We start from the raw sequence: 22750 nt of genomic DNA on the forward strand, positions 1-22750 counted from the left end.
ACAATATAATTTGATTTATTAGAAAGACTGCAACAAATAGCCCGGATCAATATTTTTCAGGCCGGGTTTTTCGCGACTGTAAGAAAAATTAATATATTTCTTTATGTGTTATTGGAAAAAAATAAAAATACTTAGATTCTGAGTCATTGATCCCGGTTCAAAAGTCACTTCTAGGTAATCCAGAAAATATTGTGATCCTTCTAGTACATTTAATTTATAAAAAGTTGTATATATTTTAAGAATTCTTTTTTAATAACAATCATTAAATAAATTAAATTTTTTGTTTTTTTTTCAAAAATAGATACACCTTTTTATAAATTAAATGTACTAGAAAGATCACAATATTTTCTAAATTACCTAGAAGTGACTTTTGAACCAGGATCAAAAACTCAGAATCTAAGTATTTTTATTTTTTTCCAATAACACATAAAGAAATATATTAATTTTTCTTACAGCCGTGAAAAACCCGGCCTGAAAAATATTGATCTGGGCTATTTGTTGCAGTCTTTCTAATAAATCAAATTATATTGTATTTCATCTATTTTCAAAGAAATATATTCAACATTTCTAATATTTTAATAAAAAAAATTAAAAAATTTCTGTTTTATAAAAAAAAAAAAATCAAAATCTCCAACTTCCGGGAATTCAATAACCGAACTTATAACCGGTTAACAAAGGACCGAACTCATTTCAATTTTCCGGTTATCCATTAACCGGACTACTTCTCTAAATTCGGTGACCCAGTCACCGGAAAGAAGGCCCAAATCTGGTTATTTGATAACCGGATAGGGCAGATTTCGAAATACAATCAAAACGGGGATAGATTTCGTAATTTATTATTTTTTTGGACATATATAAAAATTTCGGGTCTGGTGTGTCGCATATACAGGTTAAAACGGATCGGATGCGATTCGGATATTGGTAAAATTATATCTACATCCGTTTTTATTTTTTGAATACAGTTATAAATTGAATATTAGACGGATACAGATATAAATTAAATATTAAATATATATAAATAAAAATTAGATATTAAAAACATGATACATAATTCGAATATTTTTTTAATATAAATATCAATGTAAAAATTATTAAATTATATAAAATCATTGAAATTTATCATAAAATATTTTTTCAATACTATTATTTATTAAAAAATAGTAAATTTCATAATATTTATTTAATTAGAATGACGAATAACATATATTTAACTATATGATATATATTAATTATTTGAATATAGATAATTAAAATTTAAAATTATATTTGTATTCGTATTTATATCTGTACGGATATTTATATATTGAATATAATTATTTGAATAAAAATAATTATATTTGTACGGATATTATCCGCTCCGTTTTCACCCCTACAGTCGCATAGCATAATTTTAGGTTTTCACGTAAAGTAAAAATCAGCCAGTTGAATTATGCTTCTCATTAATTTAAGTTTTTCACGGAAAGGATAATCGTCGAGTGTTAGCTTGCACGTCAACCCCTTGACGAAACAAATAAGACAAAGTAAAATTGCGACATGTACCAAAAATAATTATCAATATATACTTAACTCTATTATGAGGTGGAACTAATTAAGTTCGTAAATAAATTGCAAATTTGCAACTAAAATCTCAAAATAGCATTTCATGTACGTAGATTGATCTGATTTGTTCTTTTGCTTTTGTTTTAGTATATGAGTGAGGCTATGATAACATGCATATTACATATTGATTTGTATTATAAATTTATATCTTTATTTTTGAAAGTTTAAACAATCAATCTAAATTGTTAAATATGATCTTCATATGAAAACATATCTAAAGGTGAAATTTTATATTTTTTTATAATTTTTTACTATTTTTAAAAAATAGATTGAAAATTACAGTTTCTGATGATCCATAATGATCATCATTTTATAAGTTTTTTTTATCTATCTAAAATGATAGTAAAAGATTCTTAAAAATGATTTAAATTTTGATCTATAAGTATATTTTTATATGGACATGTTTTATAGTTGAAATTTGTTTAAAATTTGAAAATATAGATGTAATTCATACTACATATCGATCCATAATATTTATATTATTGGGAGAATTTTACGTATACCCCTCAAAAACTTCAAAATTACGTATTTCTCCCTCTAAATTTTAAAATTACATATTTTCCCCTCTAAACTTCAAAAACTCACATATGTACCCATTTTATTATCTTTTATATTAAAACACGTTCTAAATTTATAAAATACCTATTTTACCATTTTATTAATACTATAGAACGCCTATCTGACTACAATTTGAATATGAAGGTTCCTCTACTGTCCGAATTATTTTAAGATCCATGCGCACTAGATCAGCACGAATCTTGAAGCGAACACACACAAATTGAATTAATATGCACAGATCTTAATGCGATACATGCGGATCAAAATTGCTTTGATATTCGTGCAAGCTAGATTAACACAGATCTTGAAGCGAACACACAATAATCTTATTGCGATGCATGAGGATCGGATGGTAGAGGAACCCTTTAGATTTAAATTTGACTTCGATGGAAAATAGGTATTTTATAAATTTTGAATGAGTTTTAATATAAAAGATAATAAAATAGGTAAATATGTGAGTTTTTCAAGTTTAGAGGGGAATACGTAATTTCAATATTTAGAGGGAAAAATACGTAATTTTGGAGTTTTTGAGGGGTATACGTGAAGTTCCCCCTATATTATTATAGTCTCACTCAATATGTGTTATCTAAGAAAGAATCTAACTTTATATGAGTTTGATTAAATTGCCATAAAAAATAAATCAAATAAGTTGGTGCCTCTCACTAGAACTACAAATACTTAAATTTCATATCATCAATTTGATTGACTTTTTTCTTCAATAAAGATCGATATTTGGTGTTGTTCTATTGACTGTAAACAAATTTGAGATTTAAGGAATAACCATTTTCCAATCAATCAAATCATCGATCACTTCGCCCCAATCAGTGTTTTAAAATGTGACTACATTGACTGCATATGCGACCTTATATGCTTATACAGTGGTCTTCCACATACAGAATCTCATGCAGTTAAATTCATACGGTTTTGAATACACGAGCACATATACAGTTCGGACTTAAAAAAAGCCTAAAAAATATTTTGCAGTGGAGGCATAGTAAAGCTGTATATGTATTTTCGCATACAAATCTGCATATATAGCCGCATACCGCATATGCAGTATGCAGTGATCTTCCGCATAAATGAACAAAACTATATTTAAAATAGGAGTGATGCTTCTATGGACATAAGGACCTATTTGTAAAATGAACATATTTTTATTTTCAAAGTTCAAAAAATCGATCCGAACTGTTCATCTTGTTCTCCATATTAATATGTGCTTGGAGACCAAATTTTACATTTTTCTGAATTTTTTTACTATTTATTAAGATGAATACAAAAAATATCAAATTCAGACCATTGAATTTTGTACCCATCTTAATAAATAGTAAAAAAATTCAGAAAAATGTAAAATTTGGTCTCCAAGCACATATTAATATGGAGAACAAGATGAACGGTTCGGATTGACTGTTTGAACTTTGAAAATAAAAATATGTTCATTTTACAAATAAGTCCTATGTCCATAGAAGCCTTTGCCTTAAAATAATGCATGGCCCCAATCAAGCCCAATTTGGAACCGTGAAGCTGGTTTGAGCTGTTGCAAAACCAGAGTGGGTCAAGGCCCAAACTTATAATTTGAATCTGTTCATACGAGTCATAAACTGTAGGCTGTAGCCTTCTACAGTTCTGCAATATTCTTTTTCCAGTTCTACAAATTTCGTTTTCTGTCCCTTTTATTAGGCCCTACATTTTTCTGGTTTGCTTTTCTTATTCTTAATTTCTGTTTTAAATCAATTTGAAAGTTTATAAACACAGCAGCTTGAATAATGGGAACACAATTTCAGTAATATAAATGAGAGATCCCTTACAATATTCTACAGTTACAATATCTTACAATATGAATTTTCAAAGTCTAAACAATGGATCCAAACCGTTCAACGTGATCTCTATATTAAAATATGATTGGAGATCAAATTTGCATTTTTTTGAATTTCTTTTTACTATTTATTAAGTATTTTATAAAACTGTTGTTTTCATGCCATTAAATTTTGACTTTACTATGCTAATGACTCTGAAATAGAAGAAAATTAAACTTTTCTCATTTTATGCAACAAGTACAATTATTTTCTCAAACCAGCACAATTCAAACCACACTATAAAGAGGAAAAACTAAAAAAAAATAAAGACAAAGACCACTAAAAATTCACTCAACAATCATAACAAGAGATACTGCTGACAAGATGAAACACACCAAACCACTCCTTTATTTGATTCACAATCTAAGATGCATTCCAGACTTCCAGTGTTCAAATTGGCCATCAATTGCCAAATCTCCCTTAGTCGTCATTACAGCATTGGTACATCACAAACTTCTCCATTGGCTTCAGGCACTCAGCACACACCACTCGTTCCATTGGGCTGACATCACCCGGCAGGACCAGCTTGATACAGTGCTCTTCAGTGTGGTATGGCTCGAGAGCCCCTCTCAGTGCTGGGAGGAACCCCTCAGGCTCGACATTATCCTTCCATGTATCAAACTGCCCGAGACACTCCAGCAGCTTCTTGCCATTATACCTGACCAGGTCGAGCGACCCGTGAGAGATAACTGCCCAGGGGTGACCACCGCTGTCATAGCTGAGCAGTGACATGATCTCGAGCAAGATCTTGTCATTCTCCAACCCATTTGGAACTTTGGGGCCACCATTAGGGTGCTCGGGAACATGACCGGGAGCAATGGCACTGTAGCCAGAGTTTCCAGGAACAATGGCTCTGTGACCTGGGAAGGTGCCGGAGCTTTTCTCATGTAGTTGCATCTTGGAGTGGAGCATGCTTTCAAGGCGTACCCAGAAGAACCACACCATGGTGGAGTCCTGCCAGTAGCTGCTGAGCTTCTCTGCAGCGATTGTACTCATGACCTTCTTGACGCGCTCCTTCGGGTTGCTCTTGCCGACATAGATCATTTCGAGGGGAATCTCCATGTCCTGGGCTATGCTCCGGAGAAGGGTTGTGAATTGCTTGATCCATTCGATGTCCTCGCCTCCGTACAAGCATACAAATCGCTCGTCTTGTATCTGTTAATTAATGTACAAGTTTAATTACCATCATCATGCTCTAGAAAATATATGAAAGTAAATCAGTTGGCTAAAGATAAAGAATAAATAAGAGAAATACCGCTTGAATTATTGTGGGATCGATCTCATCAACTATCAGCTCAAGACGCCATGTCTCCTCCTTCCAAAGAGCTTCCTCTCTGGCACTGGTAAATGGGAATGCGAGGCTGCCCCAAATCGATATCATGTGCAAGGCATTTGGGGACACTACTTTACCTTGAGGATCTAACACTACCAACAAGGGTTTCTTGTCAAAGCGCCATGCATGGCGAACGTAGCGCACAACAGTTGGGTCAATCAGTGATGGGTTGTTGGGGTAGTACCATGGCATTTTTGATGCCAAGTGGTTGTACCTCTCATCTCTAGTAGATGCATGCATGGTAACAAGTTAGCATGAATTGAACATTGAATTTAAAGTACCTAGTATTTAACTATTTACCACGACAGTATTACTACAACAATTAATCAAGAATATAATGCATGGTGATCATGCGAATCTTCCAAATTAATGACCCATAAAAACCTGCTCTTGAAATATAAAATAATAAATATAAAGTTTGTCGGCAGCGTACTTTTTAGCGTCCCATGGATGATGGCGGTCCACTATAGGCAACCAAATGACCTCAAAGCGACGCTCCAACTGTCCCCCGTGAGTATCATTATAAATTTGGATGAGCACAAAGAGCTCCTCATCGCTGATATCGATGTCAGATACGAAGAGCAAGACAATCTTGCGCTGGAGCATGCCAACACCAACTCTGTTCTTGGTGGTTCCATCAATTAGCAGGCGCTCATCCTTGGAGCAGAAGAGTGCACGAAGGATCTTCATGTTGTCTATGTGCACCGTCTCAAAGAGGCGAACCAGGGCTTGGTATGCCTCTGACTGCTGCTTCTTCTCTAGTGTCCAAAATGAAATCATGAAAATATATTTGCCAACTTTGTTCAGGTGCAGCTCCGAGATGATATTTGACTATAGTTTTGTAGTAAGCAGATCCCTTATGGGATTTTTACAAATGGAAGAGCTAAAGTGCCATAAAAAATGTTACAATTAAGACTTTCAAGCACTGGTCTCCTTTCCATCACTGAAGATATATATATATATATATTAACGCACAACAATACATTGTTTAAGATTGAATATAAAATTAAGGCGGTTGCTCCTGAACCCTTTTTCCGATCAATTCTAGTCTTATGTATAGCACATAACAAATTAAAAATTGATGCTTACCTTCTTACATCTCAGGACCTAATTAGCTAAGCAATCTTAATTTTGCAAGACTATATTTATGTTCTCAAACAGAAATGTTGTATAACTGACCAATATGATGGCGGCATTGTTCGAGTTGCTTAGTGAGGTGGTCATTCATGCTATTTAATTTATGAGCCAAGCTTGAGAGCTCCCATGCCTCAGTGGCGCAGGATGTGTTACTACGATTACATCAAAGAAGAACAAAGTAAACATCTACCTAATTCTTGGGCAAACATTTGGATAATTAAGCTACATGTATTGAATTAATTGAAATTACTTGCGACCGGCGCCGATCAGTCCGGTAATCTGAGATTCGCATGCGATGATGCTCCTGATAGTCCAGTAAACCGCAGTTGGAATATGCGTCAGCGCCACCTTCATTTCAGGGGATTCAGCACCCAAGTACTCAAGCGGGAGCTCGTTGAATTCAATTATGCACCAAGTCACGTTCAGCGTTGCCTTCACTAGGGTGTTCACAGCATCAAGCCTTTTAATCAAGATGATGAAAAAATAATTTAGATTCTTGTTTTGATTAACCGACTGATTAGTATGTGAAAAAACTTTTCTTGAGAACGATATTGAAGATACATGGGCTGAAATGTTAATGGACTAGGCCCCATATGGGCCATTAGGCCCATATTCACCTCAATCTAAAATCAAAAGTAGCTTTTTTGTAGAACTCTTTGTGCACTTTGTCTAGCAACTGCCCCTGCCTTATTTTTTTTTTCTTTTTTGTTTTATGTACTTTATGTAGCAAATTACGCCAGATAATTAAGCACAATAGATATAGCATAAAGCTGATATTTTTTAACTTTAGAACTGATTGGAAAAAAGAAAAAAAGTGGGAGAGTGCAATTCTAAAGAAGATTGGTTAATTAATAGAATAAACCGTGGTTTGATAACGTCAGTGCGCTCAAAGATGTCGTGGAGCTGCTTTAGCGTCGCAATGGATTTGGCGAGTGGATTTGTGGGGTGGAGCTGCACGGTGAGCCCAAACTGTCCATAGTTGACAGCAAATGCCGCCATGGCAAGGGCCACTTTGGCATCCCAGTTGAAGGTCGACAGCATGTGCAGGATCCCAATTGTCGTTGCATGCGCATCATTGCTGGTGCCAGAGCACTTGTATGTTATCTACAATTCATAGAGTAAATATCAGATAATATGAAAATTACATTCTAGGCTTCCAAAATAAGTTTAACATTATTAATTAAGTTTGTCAAGGGCATTGCACCGATGACAGTTACACACATGATTAAGATGACGTATCATGATTATATGTACATTGGATGCCAAAACTAATTAAGCTTGCGCATATATAATTACTTAATTATTGAGTACTTGTTGTTAGATTCGATTACCTCAGAAGCGATCTTGTGAATTGTATGGGGAAGGACCTCAACTGGGTCAATTTGGTGCACCTTATCTTCCAGCAATTCAACTGAAGCCTGTGGTGTCTGTCATGTTGTGAAGGCACGGACCAAAAGGAAAAGAACATATAAATTATAATCAGAACCCCAACAAATGGATTGGTAGCCCTAATTAAGTAAGTAAATTCAGTTAAACCTAATTTTTAATAACTAGCTAGTTAATTATGAATTATGATCATTGATTTTTTAAAATCAGTACATTAATTGTGATATTAAAATGATCCAACACTAACACAACGCTATAATATACGTAACACTTATTGGTAAGATAAAGAGCAATACTTCAATGGTGATAGGCGTGGCACGGCGAAGCGCATCCTCGACTACACACATGAGAGGCCTGACATCAAAGTCCCGTCCGTCAGGGGTGTGAGTTGCCAGGATCTGGTTGTTGGTTCTGTCGTCAGAGGAGGATAACAGGGGTCGCTGTCCCCTCACACTTGGTTTGTGTGCATGGGCCATGGTACCAGTGGCCGCTGCAGGTGTCAAGGCCATTGGAACGAAGAGGAAATACTTAAGATTATACTAGGTGGTTTGTCAATTGTTACCTGAGGTGCACTACTTGCTGTAGTGCATGTGTTATATCGTTGGTTCTTGGAAACCCTATTTATAGGAGTTGCGGTATGGATCAGTCTGGTTCTGGTATGATGCTTAATTTCGTTGCACTCTGTGTTTTTGTATATATGGATAATTGTTTCAACGTTGAAGAGATAATTACAAACATTAATTGTAGAGATGTAGAGCAGTTGCAAAATTTACACATTAAATTATTAATCTATCTAAAACCAGCATATCAGCATTTGTAATTAGTTTGTATTTAATTAATAATTACATAAGTATAAAATTTAAAGTTAGAAAAACAAATAACTCTCAATTAAATTGAGAATTAACTACATGGATGAAATGTATAAAATAGAGATGATTTAGTACATAAAGCATTAAAAACAAGTGACAATACAAATAGCCTCAAAGCAAGTGGAACAGCAGAACCAAAAACCTTATAAAATGAAAGACTAGATGAGGATAATATATATAACAACGGAATAAAGCTGGCTATATATAGAGCAACTGCTTTGCTTGATGATCAGGACTACTAAGATTTCTTTTAGGAATAAAGAACCCATATATATTATATATCTGGATCCAAATTTATTGGGTCACACGCCTAAAAGAAGTTATAAATTATTGGTTCAATCAAATTGGATCGTTACTATATATATAAGTTACTGCAAATTTGATTAAGGACACCTATCTTTTACAGTACATTAATTTAATATATTATAAACTATATATATATTATTGATAGGTCTAAATTATATACATATTCGATCTGATTTTTATTACGAAATAACATCAAATATCTTGTATTTTGAATATAAAGTGAATAGAATACACCTAGGATCAAGTTACTGCGTTTGTTTGGTTTTAATTTGTAGGAAATGAAGAAAAATGAAGAAAACTGAAGGAAACTGCTCATTGCGGACACACGGTTTGTGATATGGCCAAAATAAGTACTTAGATGGATTTCTGGACGCGCGCCAATTTTAAAAAGATATAATAAGCTATACATCAAAATCCGTGCGGATGCACGGATATCGATGCGGACGCACGGATCGCGATGCAGCCACACTCTGGTTGCACAGGAAAAGTCCGAGCCTAATGCGGATCTCGATGCAACCGCAGTGCGGGTGGTTCAGACGCAGTGCGGATCCTAGTGCGGATGATACTGTAGCAGTGCGGACGCACTGTAGCATATGGTGAAGACGCAGTGCGGATCCCAGTGCGGATGGTACTGTAGCAATGCGGGTGGCCTGGCCGCACTGTAGCAGAACGCATAACTGGAGCCTGATCTTAAAATAGCCATAACTTTTGACTCGTAACTCCGATTTAGGATTGCGACCACTTTTTGGAAAGCTAGGAAGAAGATCTACAACATGAGAAACTAAAAAAGGAAATTTGGAGTCAGTTGGACGCACAAAACTCGCAGACAGCCAAAATTGCACGTTTTCAACACGGTTTCTATTTTTGGCGCACCAAGGACACGTTTTTACAGCCAAATGTGGACAATACAATCCTGGAAAACAATCCAAATATAACACCCACTAACTCCACTTCCTAGCCTCTTAATTGGGCATGATCCTTGACTATAAAAGAGGGGGTTTATTCTCCATTCAAGGCATCTCTTCCCATCCATCCTCATCTCATTCTCTCCCTCTCCACACATCATCCCTTCCTCTTTCATTCTCTCTCTATACACAATACTTAGCGATAAATTCTGGAGAAAAGGAAAGCTTCCAAGCAAGGAGAAGAAGGGTTTCCTGAGCAAGAAGTCGGCAAGATAGAGGTTTTTGATTTGTCAAAGGGTGTAATTACTTCCTTTATTTCATTTCTTCTTACTTTGCCAATTTTTGTAATGGATCTCTCCATGAGGGAGTAGTTCTCTCTCTAGGGGTTTAGGTCAATGCATGAACTTGTTTAATTGTATCTTATTCGGTTATTTGTTTCTATTATGATTGTTTTATGGGATTTGATTGTTAATTTCTGTGATTTATTCTTTATGAATTTCATTAGTACTTGAATTATAGTTCACCTGGCTAGGTTTATTGAATCAAAGTAGCTTGAAATCATGTTATATCATGTCTTTCCGCTTTAGTTTATTAAAATTCTAGCATTGGTCTAGGTAAGGAAAGTACTAATTGAAACCATAAACATACATCTTAGGATTTGGATTAGAAGCGACCGTACTTTGATATCCATAACCGGAACTATAGAAATTAAGGGTTAGGGTTTGGTGAGGAACGACCGTGAAGTCAAACCCCTACTTGGGACACCTTAGAACAAATATTGTGAATTACTTTGAATTATGTGTATTAAAAATCCCTCTAGGTAGTGACAACCCTAGAAATCGAGGAACATTAATCCGTTCACCCAAAGTATTTGTATCAATATTTGTTCCAAAGGCTAACACAACCTAGGTTAGAAACCCCATCAAATCATACATGAATTCAAACAAATACCGAATAAATAGAGTTAGCAAGGGATTGTAGACCAAAGACCCCTAGATCTCTAAATCTTGAAAGCAAATCAATTCCTTTCTTTTACTTTTATTTACAATTATTGTTTCAAACTCCTTTCTTTTGGGTATTGAACCCAACCTTAGGAATTGTTAGAACAAAACCCCCCAATTTACTTTTATTGCACTTTACTTTATTTTATTTTCTGAAATTTATTACTAAAGTTTAAACTAAGTTTTTATCGTACTCCCTGTGGTTCGATACCTAAAATACTACTTTGATAGAATTGTGCACTTGCAATTTAACTCAAACGTGTGTTAAAGGTTTAAAAAGTACATCTTTGTACTGAAACTTTGTGCATACGCTTTTGCGCGCATCAATTATTCAAATTAAAATTATTAATTGATGATGTAATACTATTAATTATTCATTGATCATTGATAATTGATATCCAGTGCTAATAAAAATATACCTAAAAACTACTAAAATGATTAGTTTACAACGACATAAACCTATCGTTATAGCGTTTGTCGGGTGTTGAATACATGGATAAATTTGAGCACTAAGTTCTTAATCGTTCAACAATTAATTAATCCAGACTAACTAAAATTCAAAAGAGATTTTCTAAAAATTAAACTCAATTATCTAAGGCCTACACTAACAATATTGAAACAAGGTGATTTTCCGGCTCCACTACAACGCTTAATTATTATTTACACTAACTTTTTTTTGAAGGACAGTGTTCAAAGGCATTGTCAATTCATTGATATAAAAAAGTTATTTACAAAGATTACACCTAAATTTATTTATTTACACACAAGTAATTAAAATTCCTAAGCTACAGTGTCCGGTACCAATGTAGAGCCTCTTCCCTGGCCGAATTGACCAAGATCTGTACGGTTTTTTGCTGCTGGCGAAATAGTCTTCTTTGAGAGTTTCTGTTGGTTGAAGAGCATTGTCTTTGTTACGAAACTAAATGTTGGTTCTCATTGTTCTCTTATTAACTTGCTAATAGGAATTAGTTATTTTCCGGAGATTCCCTTGGACGGAAGGTGAAGATGGCAACAGAAGGTGAATGGCGTCTGGTTACTCGACGGAAACCTAACCCTAACCCTACTACCGGCAGCAACTCGACCTCTACACCGGCAACTCAACCCTTCAAGCCTTTTCACACCCAACCTACCTTTGCCTCTCGTACTCCTTTTCTAGCTTGATTGATCAATGGAAGAGGAAGAGGAAAAAGGGAGAAGTTTCTAGATTAATCTTGCCAAATGAATTGATTGATTTAGAATGGAGGGATACCTCTTCTTAAATAGAGTTTAACAATTACTCAAATGTCCTTCAAAATATCACATCTCGTGTCTCATTTGGTAATTTCCATAATTAATGGTCCAATGGACCATTGGTCTATTTAAGAATATATCTATCCATTGCTTCCTTTGCAAGCAACCTTTCCCTAGGGGTGTCAATGGTACCTTTCTAGCCGTTTACCCGACCCGTATCGTATTCGATAAGGCGGGTATGGGTAAGATTTTTTTTTCGTTAGCTTATTGGGTATGGGTATGGGTAAGAATTTTTTTTCGTTAAATAAATGGGTAAGGGTATGGGTAATGACTATTTCGTACCCGTTACCCTATAGGGTAATTATAAAATTCAAATATATATTCAATTCAATTTCCAACCCACTTAAATGTATATTTAATTCAATTTCTAATCCACTTAAATGTATATTTGTGTTTTTAAATTTTTATTCTTTATAAAAAATAATTTAGTTGAAATTAATTGCACATTTATTTTATTTTTTTATTAGAAATGCAATTATATATGTGTTAAAATGAATGAGTTTTTGATGTTTAATTTGTAAAATATAATAAAACTAATTATTATACTAGTATTATTCGTTATTCACCCGCTACCGTTTCGTTACCCGATAATATTAACGGGTAAGGGTAGGGTAGGGTAAGATCAATTTTTAATGGGTATGGGTAGGGTATGGCTAAGGTCAATTTTAATGGGTATGGGTATGAAAATGTCTCCACCTGACCCGTACCGTACCCATTGACACCCCTACCTTTCCCTCATCTCTGGTCAAAAACGTGTTTGACCAAGGTTTGACTCGTCTTTGACTTTGATCAACTTTCTTACATTTTCACTTAAATGATCATATCTTTTGAACCGTAAATCCAAATCGCGCATACCACATATCCACGCGCTCATGTGATCATCCTCTATCTCATGATATCAACACATCAACCAAAATAGTAGAATAATCACCTCATATAATTAAAACGTCATTTGCACAGCTGGTTGCAAATTGCTTTAATTACATCCTCATTTCTCTCATAGTGTTGAATCGTATAATAGCTTGTATTACTAAATTCGCTGTGCTATGTTGTTTTCAACATTCATGCACTAGTGTCATAAACTCGTATGACATCTCGACCAAGTGACCCTATAGGTGTGACCGGCTTGGATCTGTATTATGTTGGCAATCTAGAACATCTGGTTTCCAGTTGATCAAGGTTAGCGTCTAGTAACACGCCTTAACTATCCAATTATATAGACGACATGTATCCAGACAATATCGTAAATCCAATATAGATAGTTCATAACACTGCCTGTGTTGTGTCCAATATCTCATGACTATCCCTAATGAACGCGAGATATGATGTTTGTCATTCTCGCTGTATCATCAATTATCTTTCTTGACATGTGAGAACTATATTATAATACTTGATTGCAACTGGTCAATCAAGCTGTGCACATATAATATATCCTCTATCAAGGGGCCCAATGGATATCATAGCTTACTGCATACACCAGGATCCCAGTAAGGGACATTTAGTCCTGTTGACATATGCGTCATACCCTACATAAGTACTGCACATAGAGAAGATGTCTGAATGACCCCTTTTTACAGAGAGCGTTGGACAAAAACCACTGATGTACATTCCTTAAGCGGGCATGCCATATTCTCAGACTTAAGACAACAACACCATTAACCATCAATGACAATAAACACATAATCCATAGTGATGTTCACGTATGGTCAAATCCGATGTCATATAAACACTTATACGCATCTGTGACATTGAATCGGCAGCAAGTCCGAGTTGATCCGTAAGCTTAAATCACAACATTCAATCGTCACACTAGCCTCAAGTGTAATTAGTATTCCTTGCTAATTACTTCGGCTAGGGATACTTTAAAGTTCACTACTTTTATAGTGTGGTTGCCACTCATTCTAAAATCGTAGATAAACAACAAGTAATGCAACTTCTAGGCAACAAATTGACTCCCGTCAATCAATCATATGAACAAGAAATACAAACAATAGTTTATTCTAGGACACACAACTCTATCATGGTCTACCAGTTATCCGAATATCAATTTAATGGTGCTCGAGGTTATTATTTCAGACCATGCTCCGTTGATTCTTACATGTAAGCAATTGGAGTCGGCACCAAGGCAATTTAAATTTGAGAAAATATGGCTGAAATATCAAGATGCAAAACAAATAGTTCATAATTCATCGGTGTAAGGGGTAGAACCTGTTATTGCTCTAACTATGCATAATAGGATCAATCAAATGCATGTTCGATTACGAACTTGGCATCTTCAGTATTTGGGGAGAATTGAGCAGGAGCTTCAAGGTTGTAAAGAACATATTCTGACACTAGATAGGTTGGAAGAAACAAGGCCTCTTAATCAATCGAAGTTTCAGTTCAGACAGAGTTGTAGAGAGAATGCATACTATCTTTCTACCCTCATTAAAGAATGATGGGCGCAAAGGGCTAGATGTCGTTGGCTTTCAGAAGGTGACAATAACACGAGATTTTTTCACTCGTATGCTTCCTCTCGCTTAAGACAAAACAAGGTACTCTCTCTCCAAGTTGATGGTGTTTGCATAACAACTGAATCCCAAATACAACAAGCTTTTTTCAACCATATGAAAGGCATTTTGGGGGTCCAAAATCAGGTCATACCTTTCCTTTGGCTCTGTATGAGAGGAGCCCGAATCTTAATGCACTACAGGACCCATTCCCGAGTAAGGAGGTTGAGGAGATGGTTCATAGTTTGGCTAATAATAGAGCTTCGGGTCCTGATGGGCTTCCAAATGAATTCGCTAAAGTTCATTGGGATGACATTAAATCCGACATACTATGATTTATGATTTCTATGATGGCAACCTGAATTTTGAGGTTCTCATACTGCTAATATAGTGATGATTCCGAAAAAAAGATGATGCATTCCTCAATGATTTCAGGCATATTAGCATTATCAGTCTCATTTCAAAAATCATCTCTAAGATGTTGGCAAAAAGGTTAGCTAAATTCTTGCCTAATTTAATCTCGATCAACCAAAATGCTTTTATTAAAGGGCGCCAAATTTCTGAAAATTTTGTTGCTTTACGTGAGGTGCTGCAGCATATGTCCCAAACAAAGGTGAAAGGTATTTTTTTCAAAATTGATTTTGCAAAGGCTTTTGACTCGGTGAGTTGGGAATTTTTATTTCGGGTAATGGAAGCTAGGGGGTTCCCGAATAAATGGCTTGGTTGGATTCGGGTCCTGTTAAATACATCATCTTCTCGAATTGTTTTAAATGGTCAGGTCTCAGATTATTTCCAACATAAGCAAGGTCTCCGTCAAGGGGACCCATTATCACCTATGTTGTTTATTCTAGCAGTAGATGTTCTGCAAAAAATGTTAGAAAAGTCAGGTCTTCTTCTATCCTCTTCTATCTCACAAAAAATCAAGGCCCCGGTCTTACCTTTCCAATATGTTGATGATACGGCAATAGTATCCACAGCTGATACAACAACTCTTGTGACTCTCAAGTTAGCCTTGAGACTTTTTGCTCAGGTTTCGGGCTTACATATAAACTATGATAAAAGCTCGTTTTTTCCTATTAATCTCTCCTATAATCAGATTAGAAGGGCTGTTATAGTTCTTGGATGTTCTCAAGCGCCCATACCTATGTCGTATCTTGGTATGCCTCTAACTATTCTTAAGCCGAATATGCAAGCTTATGTCCCACCGTTGGAGAAAATTAGGAAGCAGATTGATGGATGGCAAGGTAAATTTTTAATAGGGGGGTCGCATTCAACTCATTATATCGGTTCTTACTAGTGTTCCCGTTTATATGATGACCTCCTTCTTTATGCCGAAATGGGTAATTGGTAAAATTGAGCAGATGTGCCGTAATTTTTTATGGGGCCAAATGGTGGGTCAAGGTAAAGGGGTTCACCTTTTAAATTGGGAAACTTGTTGTATGCCAACTAAATATGGTGGTTTAGGTTTACCTAACCTATCAATCAGAAACACCTGTTTACTTTTGCGTTGGTGGTGGAAATTATTGCTTCCTCTTTAAGAGGTATGCACTCTTCGGATGGCCCGGCAGTTTGGATGTCCACTGGCTCGTTTTTTTAGAACCAATTGATTAAAATTAAGCCGCTATTTCATTGGTCTGCGGTTTGGGCTATTGGAGAGGGAGTTCGGGTCTCCTATTGGTATAACTTGTGGGGGCTGCCACCGATTAGATCCCTTAAAGATGGCTTGCAAAGACCGATTAAACAGTGTATTTCTTTGAAGGAGATTCTTACTAGATGGCCATTTGTTTTATCTCATTCAATAGATGATTTCCCACATCTAAATGATTCACGTGATGTACTGTACTGGAGGTGGAATGGTAGTGGACAGTACACATCGGCCTCTATCTACTCTATTCTTCTCATAGGGGGCCGTGAGCAATGGTAATATTCACAACTATGGCGGGCTTTTGCTCCTTCAAAGGTAATATTTTTTACTTGTTTGTTGCTTCATGACAAGATACTTACGCATGATAACATGGCTAGAAGAGGTTTCACTTGTGATGTGGCTTGCGTGATGTGCTTTACAAACTTGGTTGAAACTTCTTTCCATCTGTTTTTTCAATGTAATTATGCTAGACAAGTATGGTCCTGTATGGGTCAACTAGTGCAGTTAGATGAATCGGAAGAAAGGCTGTGGGAAGTCTCATGGAGCCGATATAAAGTGTTGACAAAAGAATCGAAACGGGTATGGATGACTCGTATTATAGTTGTTCTTTGGGGAGTATAGAAACAACGAAATGCATGTATTTTTGGTCGCCAGTGGAAACCTCCGTGGCTATTGGCATGGGATATCAAATAAGAGACTGCAATGTGGTTGAAATGTTGTAGATGTTCATTGCTTATTCGTTGAGATTTTATTTTATTTTCATTTTTAGTCTTTTGAAGTTATAATTACATCTCTTTTTGTACACTTGGTAGTCTCTACCTTGATATCAAAAGAAGAAAAAGAGAGTTTCTGTTGGTTTCTTTGAGAGTTTCTAAACCTTGTTTAGCACTACTGATCCCTTTCGCAACCTATATAGTATCCTATCTAGCATATAAATCCCTTTTGCAGCTTGCTATATATCCTAGATGTTTTAGTTTCTGTATATAATTAGTCAAATTCTAGGTTAAGTATTACCTTTTGTCTAATAGCTTGTAACATATATCCAGAAAAAATTGAGTCGTTTTTATTTAAAGTCGTTTGTAATATTCTATAAAATTGAGAAATATGAAAATCCTATATCTAATTAAATTATTTCAATAAATTTCTTATATAACTGCTCGGTAAAATTGAGGCGGCGCTAGAATAGGGCTGCACAAAAAATTCGTAGTTTGTGATTGGATTTGAGTTTGATTCGAAAATAGTTTACAATTAATTTGATTCGAAATTGGTTCATTCTGAAATAAATCAAACCAGTTCGGTTCGAATCTTATTCAAATCAAACAAACTGGGTATAAATTCGTTCGAAATTGATTCGCGAACTATTTAGGCTCAAATCTCAAATAATGCAACTAATGAATTCAACCATCAATATTTAATAATGAAGGAACTAAACTTATATCATACTTTATAATTGTTAACATAATGATAACTTATAATAGGAAAATGATTCAGGTGTAACAAATTAACAATATAATAAGTTTCATTTGACTAGGTCAATACCGTGATTTTAATCAATCCAGCAGCGTAAAAGGTAGGGGAATCTTGAGCTGATCCATAATCCATCAATGTGAATTCATGAAAGGTAAAAGGAAACCGTGTGAATTTTGTTCTGCGCGAAGAAAACAAATGCATAAACTACCGGTATAACTAGGGTTGCCAAAAAAAATTGTAGTTTGTAATTCGATTAGCTTCGATTCGAAAAATTCGTAGTTTGCAATTAATTCGATTCAAAATTAGTTCGTTCTGAAACAAATCAAATCAGTTCGGTTCGAATCTTATTCAAACTCAAACTCAAACTATAATAAATTTAATTCGGTTTGATTCATTTGCAGCCCTATTAGAAACCTCAGTTTCATTTGCCATATATATTATTGGGTCACACCTTTTTTTTTTCTTTTTCCCCGAAGTCTTATCTTTGGGATTCAGGTTTCTCATGAATGCCTCCTTTGAGTACATGCATGGTCTAGAATCTAGATATGATTTTCTGTATGCTAACCAAACTTGTCAATTCATATCCCCAATATCTAAGTGTGACCTTTGTCTAGACTCTAGATGGATTAACAATTTATCAAATCAAATAAGGCATATACAATTAAGAATTCAAAGGCAAATCAAATCACAGTAGAAAATAAAATTCAAGTAAAGTTAATTGAAAATAAATCAAGAATCAAGTTACATGCATGCCTTCATCCCTAAGAGAAATAAACTAGCCTCTCATCGGTCTCTCAAATAAAAAAAGAAAAAAAAAAGGAAAAAAAAGAAAAACAAAGAAAAAAAGAAAAAAAGAAAAAAAGAAGAAGAAAAAAAGAAGAAGAGAAGAAGAGAAGAAGAAAAAAAGAAAAAAAGAAATACATTGTAAAATATAAAAGAGAACACAGACTTTTGTTTGCAAAAAAAAAAGAGACAACACAGATAAAACCCAATGACTCCATATTCTACAATGCACTTCATTCCCGTCTTTTCCTCAAGGCATTTCATCTAATTGTACTCCTAATTAAAATACCCCTTTGTCTTTTCCTGTCTTTTATTTCCTCCCAAAGGGTTTTGGGACATGGGTCATATATGATTCCAGAGGGGGTAGCAGCTTGGGAATGTGAAGTAATTGTCTGAAATCAACTTAATTTAGTTCATAACCGTAGAAATTTTGCGGCCTGGAGACATGAAAGATGGGGATTTTGCGGGCTGAGGTGATGAGCCGTAAAATTTTAATGTTCCTTCTATGCAGCCCACAATCCTTCCTCTGCGGCTCGCAATACCAGCTGCCACTAATTTCTCCATTTTAGCATCCCCTCTGGATGTCCGCAGAGATATCGATACTTGCGGTCAGATATTTTGCGGCTATCCAAAGGGACTGCTATTTTCTTGCTTTCTTTTGCAGCTTGGACTCATGACCCGCGCGCATTAAAAATCATGGCTTGTGTGGTTTGAGCCACAATTTGTCTGAGATTTTGCTGAATTTCATCATTTAATTTTGATTTTTCCTTGTTTTATCTCATCTCAAATAAATTTATTGTTTAATATAATCTATATTAATTTCTGATTAATATATTATGCAATGTGCACTAGTGGAAAAACAGGAATCAGGATCGGCTATATGAAACAACTGATACTAATATCTATCTGGATCGGTTTTCTGAACAAAACCGATCGTCAGATCGGATTTTTTAGTCAACCGATCATAATTTGTGAACTATCAGAATCAGTTGTTTATAAAACTATTAGGATCGGTTTTTATAAACAACTGATCATAATAGTTGAATTATTAGGATCAGTTGTTTAGAACAAGTGATCCTGATAATCAGGATCGGTTATTTATAAACAACCGATCCTAATAGTGCATATGAAAAGTTAATTCAGTCCGATTTTTGTCAGAAACTCGTCTCTCTTCCTAGGCCTCGCCTCTCTTAATTAGCGCAGCAGCTATTTCGCCCTACATTAATTCAGCTATCTCAGCTCTCTTTTCTCAGGTACATTTGATCATCTCTTTTCTCAAGTTTGCTATTAATGGAGCACCATTTATTGGCTATGATTCGGTTCAAACCCTAAACCCTAACTCTTATACAAGAAGTGAGTTATGGTCCCCGCTCAAAATCTAAACCTTGTAAGTCTTGATTCAGCTCTTTTATTGGTTCCACAAGCTTTTAAGTTTGAATACCTCTTCTCATTTCAAGTTTTTCTTTATATGTGGAGATTTGGATGAACATGCATATATATGCTATATGTGCTATATATGAGCTAATATATGTGCTATATATGAGCAAATATATCAGCTATATATGAGCTATTCTTTATATGTGGAGATTTTTTTTATAAGTTTGAATACCTCTTCTTATTTCAAGATTTGCATGCACACGCTTTTGAGTTTGCTATATATATGCTATATGAGCAGTTTTTTTTATTTTTTATTTATTTCAACTTGTAGGATATATAGCATGTTATATATGTACATCTCTTAATTAGGTTCTGATCGATGGTTTAATTTTGTAGATTGACTATTATTGAGAGATTTGGTGCAGCGATCTTCATCTCACTCGATCCGGCATCCAAAAAAAAAGTTGTAAGTACAACCTAGAACTCATGTTTAATTAGTTTTGTGCATTAATGTATTTTTTTTGTAAGAGTGTATAGCTAGAGTACGTAGATGTATTTATATTAGGTATGTAGCTAGAGTATTGTCTATTAGCCACAACCGCATGATTAATGCCTTTAGGTCATGATACCCGTTCAAAATTAATCCATTAGGAATTAATTTTGAATAGTCCCCATTTTGGGACTTCTCTTTGAATACTTTGTCTCATTTAGGATGTGGCCACATATTAGTCGTGTTTTAGCATTTAAGAAAATTTCGATAGCATTTCCCTTTATACCGAATACTCGGGGAACTAAGGGGACATGCTGCCAAAATTTTGGCCGATGTCCATAATATTGAAAGGTTCAGATGAGATATATTATTACTAAGTTCTTATACTTCTTAATTTGTATCTATATGATAGAGTTATAGTTGATTCTGGATTTTATTTCAATTTATTACGAAATTTTGCAAGAACCACGCAAAGAGGTACAAGTTCCTGGAGGTCGGAATGCAACGAGTCACATCAAGGCGTTTGATCATATCAATTTTGACAAGCTGGGACGAACATTCAAGCAGCTGCGTGATCGATTTTCGGAGCTAGATGGCACTCCATTCAAAATCGATCCACCACTTGATCTTTTCTGTTCAGCAGACTCCATATTCGTTTATGCAGATGATTATGTGGCCTTGCTTACACCACAGGAGTGGCTCACTGTACCAGTCATTCAGATATGGATGCTGTGAGTTAATATTCGTAATAATTGCAGAATTTAGCACTTTTAATTCAAATTTCACAAAATTGAGAACACTTGTATGCCTTTTTTTTTTTAGGTATTGGCACAAATTCATCAAGGAGGAATTTCCCGATGAGCAGGTTAGTTTCATGGACCCCCAGCGAACGAATGCCACCATGCTGAATGATGACCAAGGAGGTACACTTCAATACATAGGGGAAGCACTAAAAGTAAATCGGGACAAGAGATTGATATTCATACCTTACCATAAGATGTTAGTGTTATATATATATTCTAATTTTATTATATTTCTTTCAATTCTAATAAAATATAGAATATGACATGCTACAAACCTAACATGCAGAAATCATTGGATATTGGTCGTGCTTATGCCAAGAGAAAGTGCATTATACGTGTACGATTCCGATAAGAAGAGCAAAAAAATGCTAATGATCACTGCTGCGGTCGAGGAGTAAGTGCCTTCCTAAATTTTACGTTTGTTTAGAATGCTAATGATTTTTTTATTATTTTATCATTTTAAATATCTCTCGTAAGTACTGATTGTTCAATGTGTTCATATTTCAACAGTGTCTTCATCAGGGTAATGGGTACTTCTTTAACGATTCATAACGATTGCAAGGTAATAGTTTCTATTGAGATATGATTATAGGGACCTAGATGCAAAAAATTGTGAATATCTAGACATATAAGCCAGTTGTATACTCATTAACATACATTTCAATTTTTTCAAACTTGTTATATAGTGTCCACAATAACCTGCTGGTTGGGAATGTGCATATTATGTCATGTTGCTCATGCAAGACATAATAAACGAACACATCAATGCTTTTTTGAACTTAAGGGTATATATGCATTTATATATTTTTCAAATATAATAAAATACACAATTAATTGTGCATGCTCTTCTATCTTTTAAAAAATACAGGATATTCTTGCTAAACATACTGTACAACGCTTGGGCGACTTTCAGAAAATGTGGGTTCAAATTTTCCTAAATGAAGTAAAGCCGAGAAGAAGTACAACAATTTAGGATGTGATGTGTAAACTTAATTGGCATGAACATGAATTTTTTGTAATAATTTAGGATGTGTATATCTATGATATACAATTTAGGATGTGTACGTGATTTGTATGCATATATATTTCAATATTTGTATGTGATTTGTATCTGTAGCATATTGGGCCAGCATATATATATGGAAGCTGGCCAAATAAATAAAATTTTATTTTTTAGATTCAACCAAACATCAGGATTGGTTCTATTTAAAAAACCGATATAGAAAACTATTTTTAATAAATTTTTTTTCCAAAAATCTATCAAGATCGGTTGTACAAAAAAACTGATCCAGATGCTAAACTATCAGGATCGGTTGTAATGTACAACCAATCCTGATAGTTTAGCATCTGGATCGGTTGTTATGTACAACCAGTGTTCTAAATAGCGTGCTATAGCATTAACACACGCTATTTGAGCTACGGACGCTATAGCGGTAATAGCGGTCCGCTATAGCGC

The 22750-nt window shown here is 34.9% G+C and overlaps 2 protein-coding genes across 2 annotated transcripts in view; one reads left to right on the forward strand and one right to left on the reverse strand.

Annotated features, from left to right (window-relative positions):
- Positions 1–4195: 4195 nt before the first annotated feature.
- LOC144564230 (protein SIEVE ELEMENT OCCLUSION B-like) overlaps positions 4196–22750 on the reverse strand; it is a 71757-nt gene continuing 53202 nt past the window's right edge. Inside the window, exons 2-9 of the mRNA XM_078313808.1 lie at positions 8163–8428; positions 7812–7907; positions 7343–7584; positions 6731–6940; positions 6523–6632; positions 5777–6101; positions 5266–5566; positions 4196–5165 (exon numbers count right to left, since the gene is read on the reverse strand). Of these exons, the coding sequence (XP_078169934.1) occupies positions 4431–5165; positions 5266–5566; positions 5777–6101; positions 6523–6632; positions 6731–6940; positions 7343–7584; positions 7812–7907; positions 8163–8375 (2232 nt within the window). The 5' untranslated portion in view covers positions 8376–8428 and the 3' untranslated portion in view covers positions 4196–4430. The remainder of the gene's footprint in view (positions 5166–5265; positions 5567–5776; positions 6102–6522; positions 6633–6730; positions 6941–7342; positions 7585–7811; positions 7908–8162; positions 8429–22750) is intronic.
- On the forward strand, positions 15415–22265 carry LOC144563927 (uncharacterized). Its single transcript, XM_078313386.1, has 6 exons — positions 15415–15970; positions 20955–21222; positions 21314–21490; positions 21581–21688; positions 21805–22079; positions 22163–22265. The coding sequence occupies exons 1-5, from the start codon at positions 15415–15417 to the stop codon at positions 21878–21880; spliced, it is 1185 nt and encodes a 394-aa protein (XP_078169512.1). The 3' UTR covers positions 21881–22079; positions 22163–22265.

This window comes from Carex rostrata, chromosome 13, assembly GCF_964058835.1.
Source record: "Carex rostrata chromosome 13, lpCarRost1.2, whole genome shotgun sequence".
NCBI classification, from domain to species: domain Eukaryota; kingdom Viridiplantae; phylum Streptophyta; class Magnoliopsida; order Poales; family Cyperaceae; genus Carex; species Carex rostrata.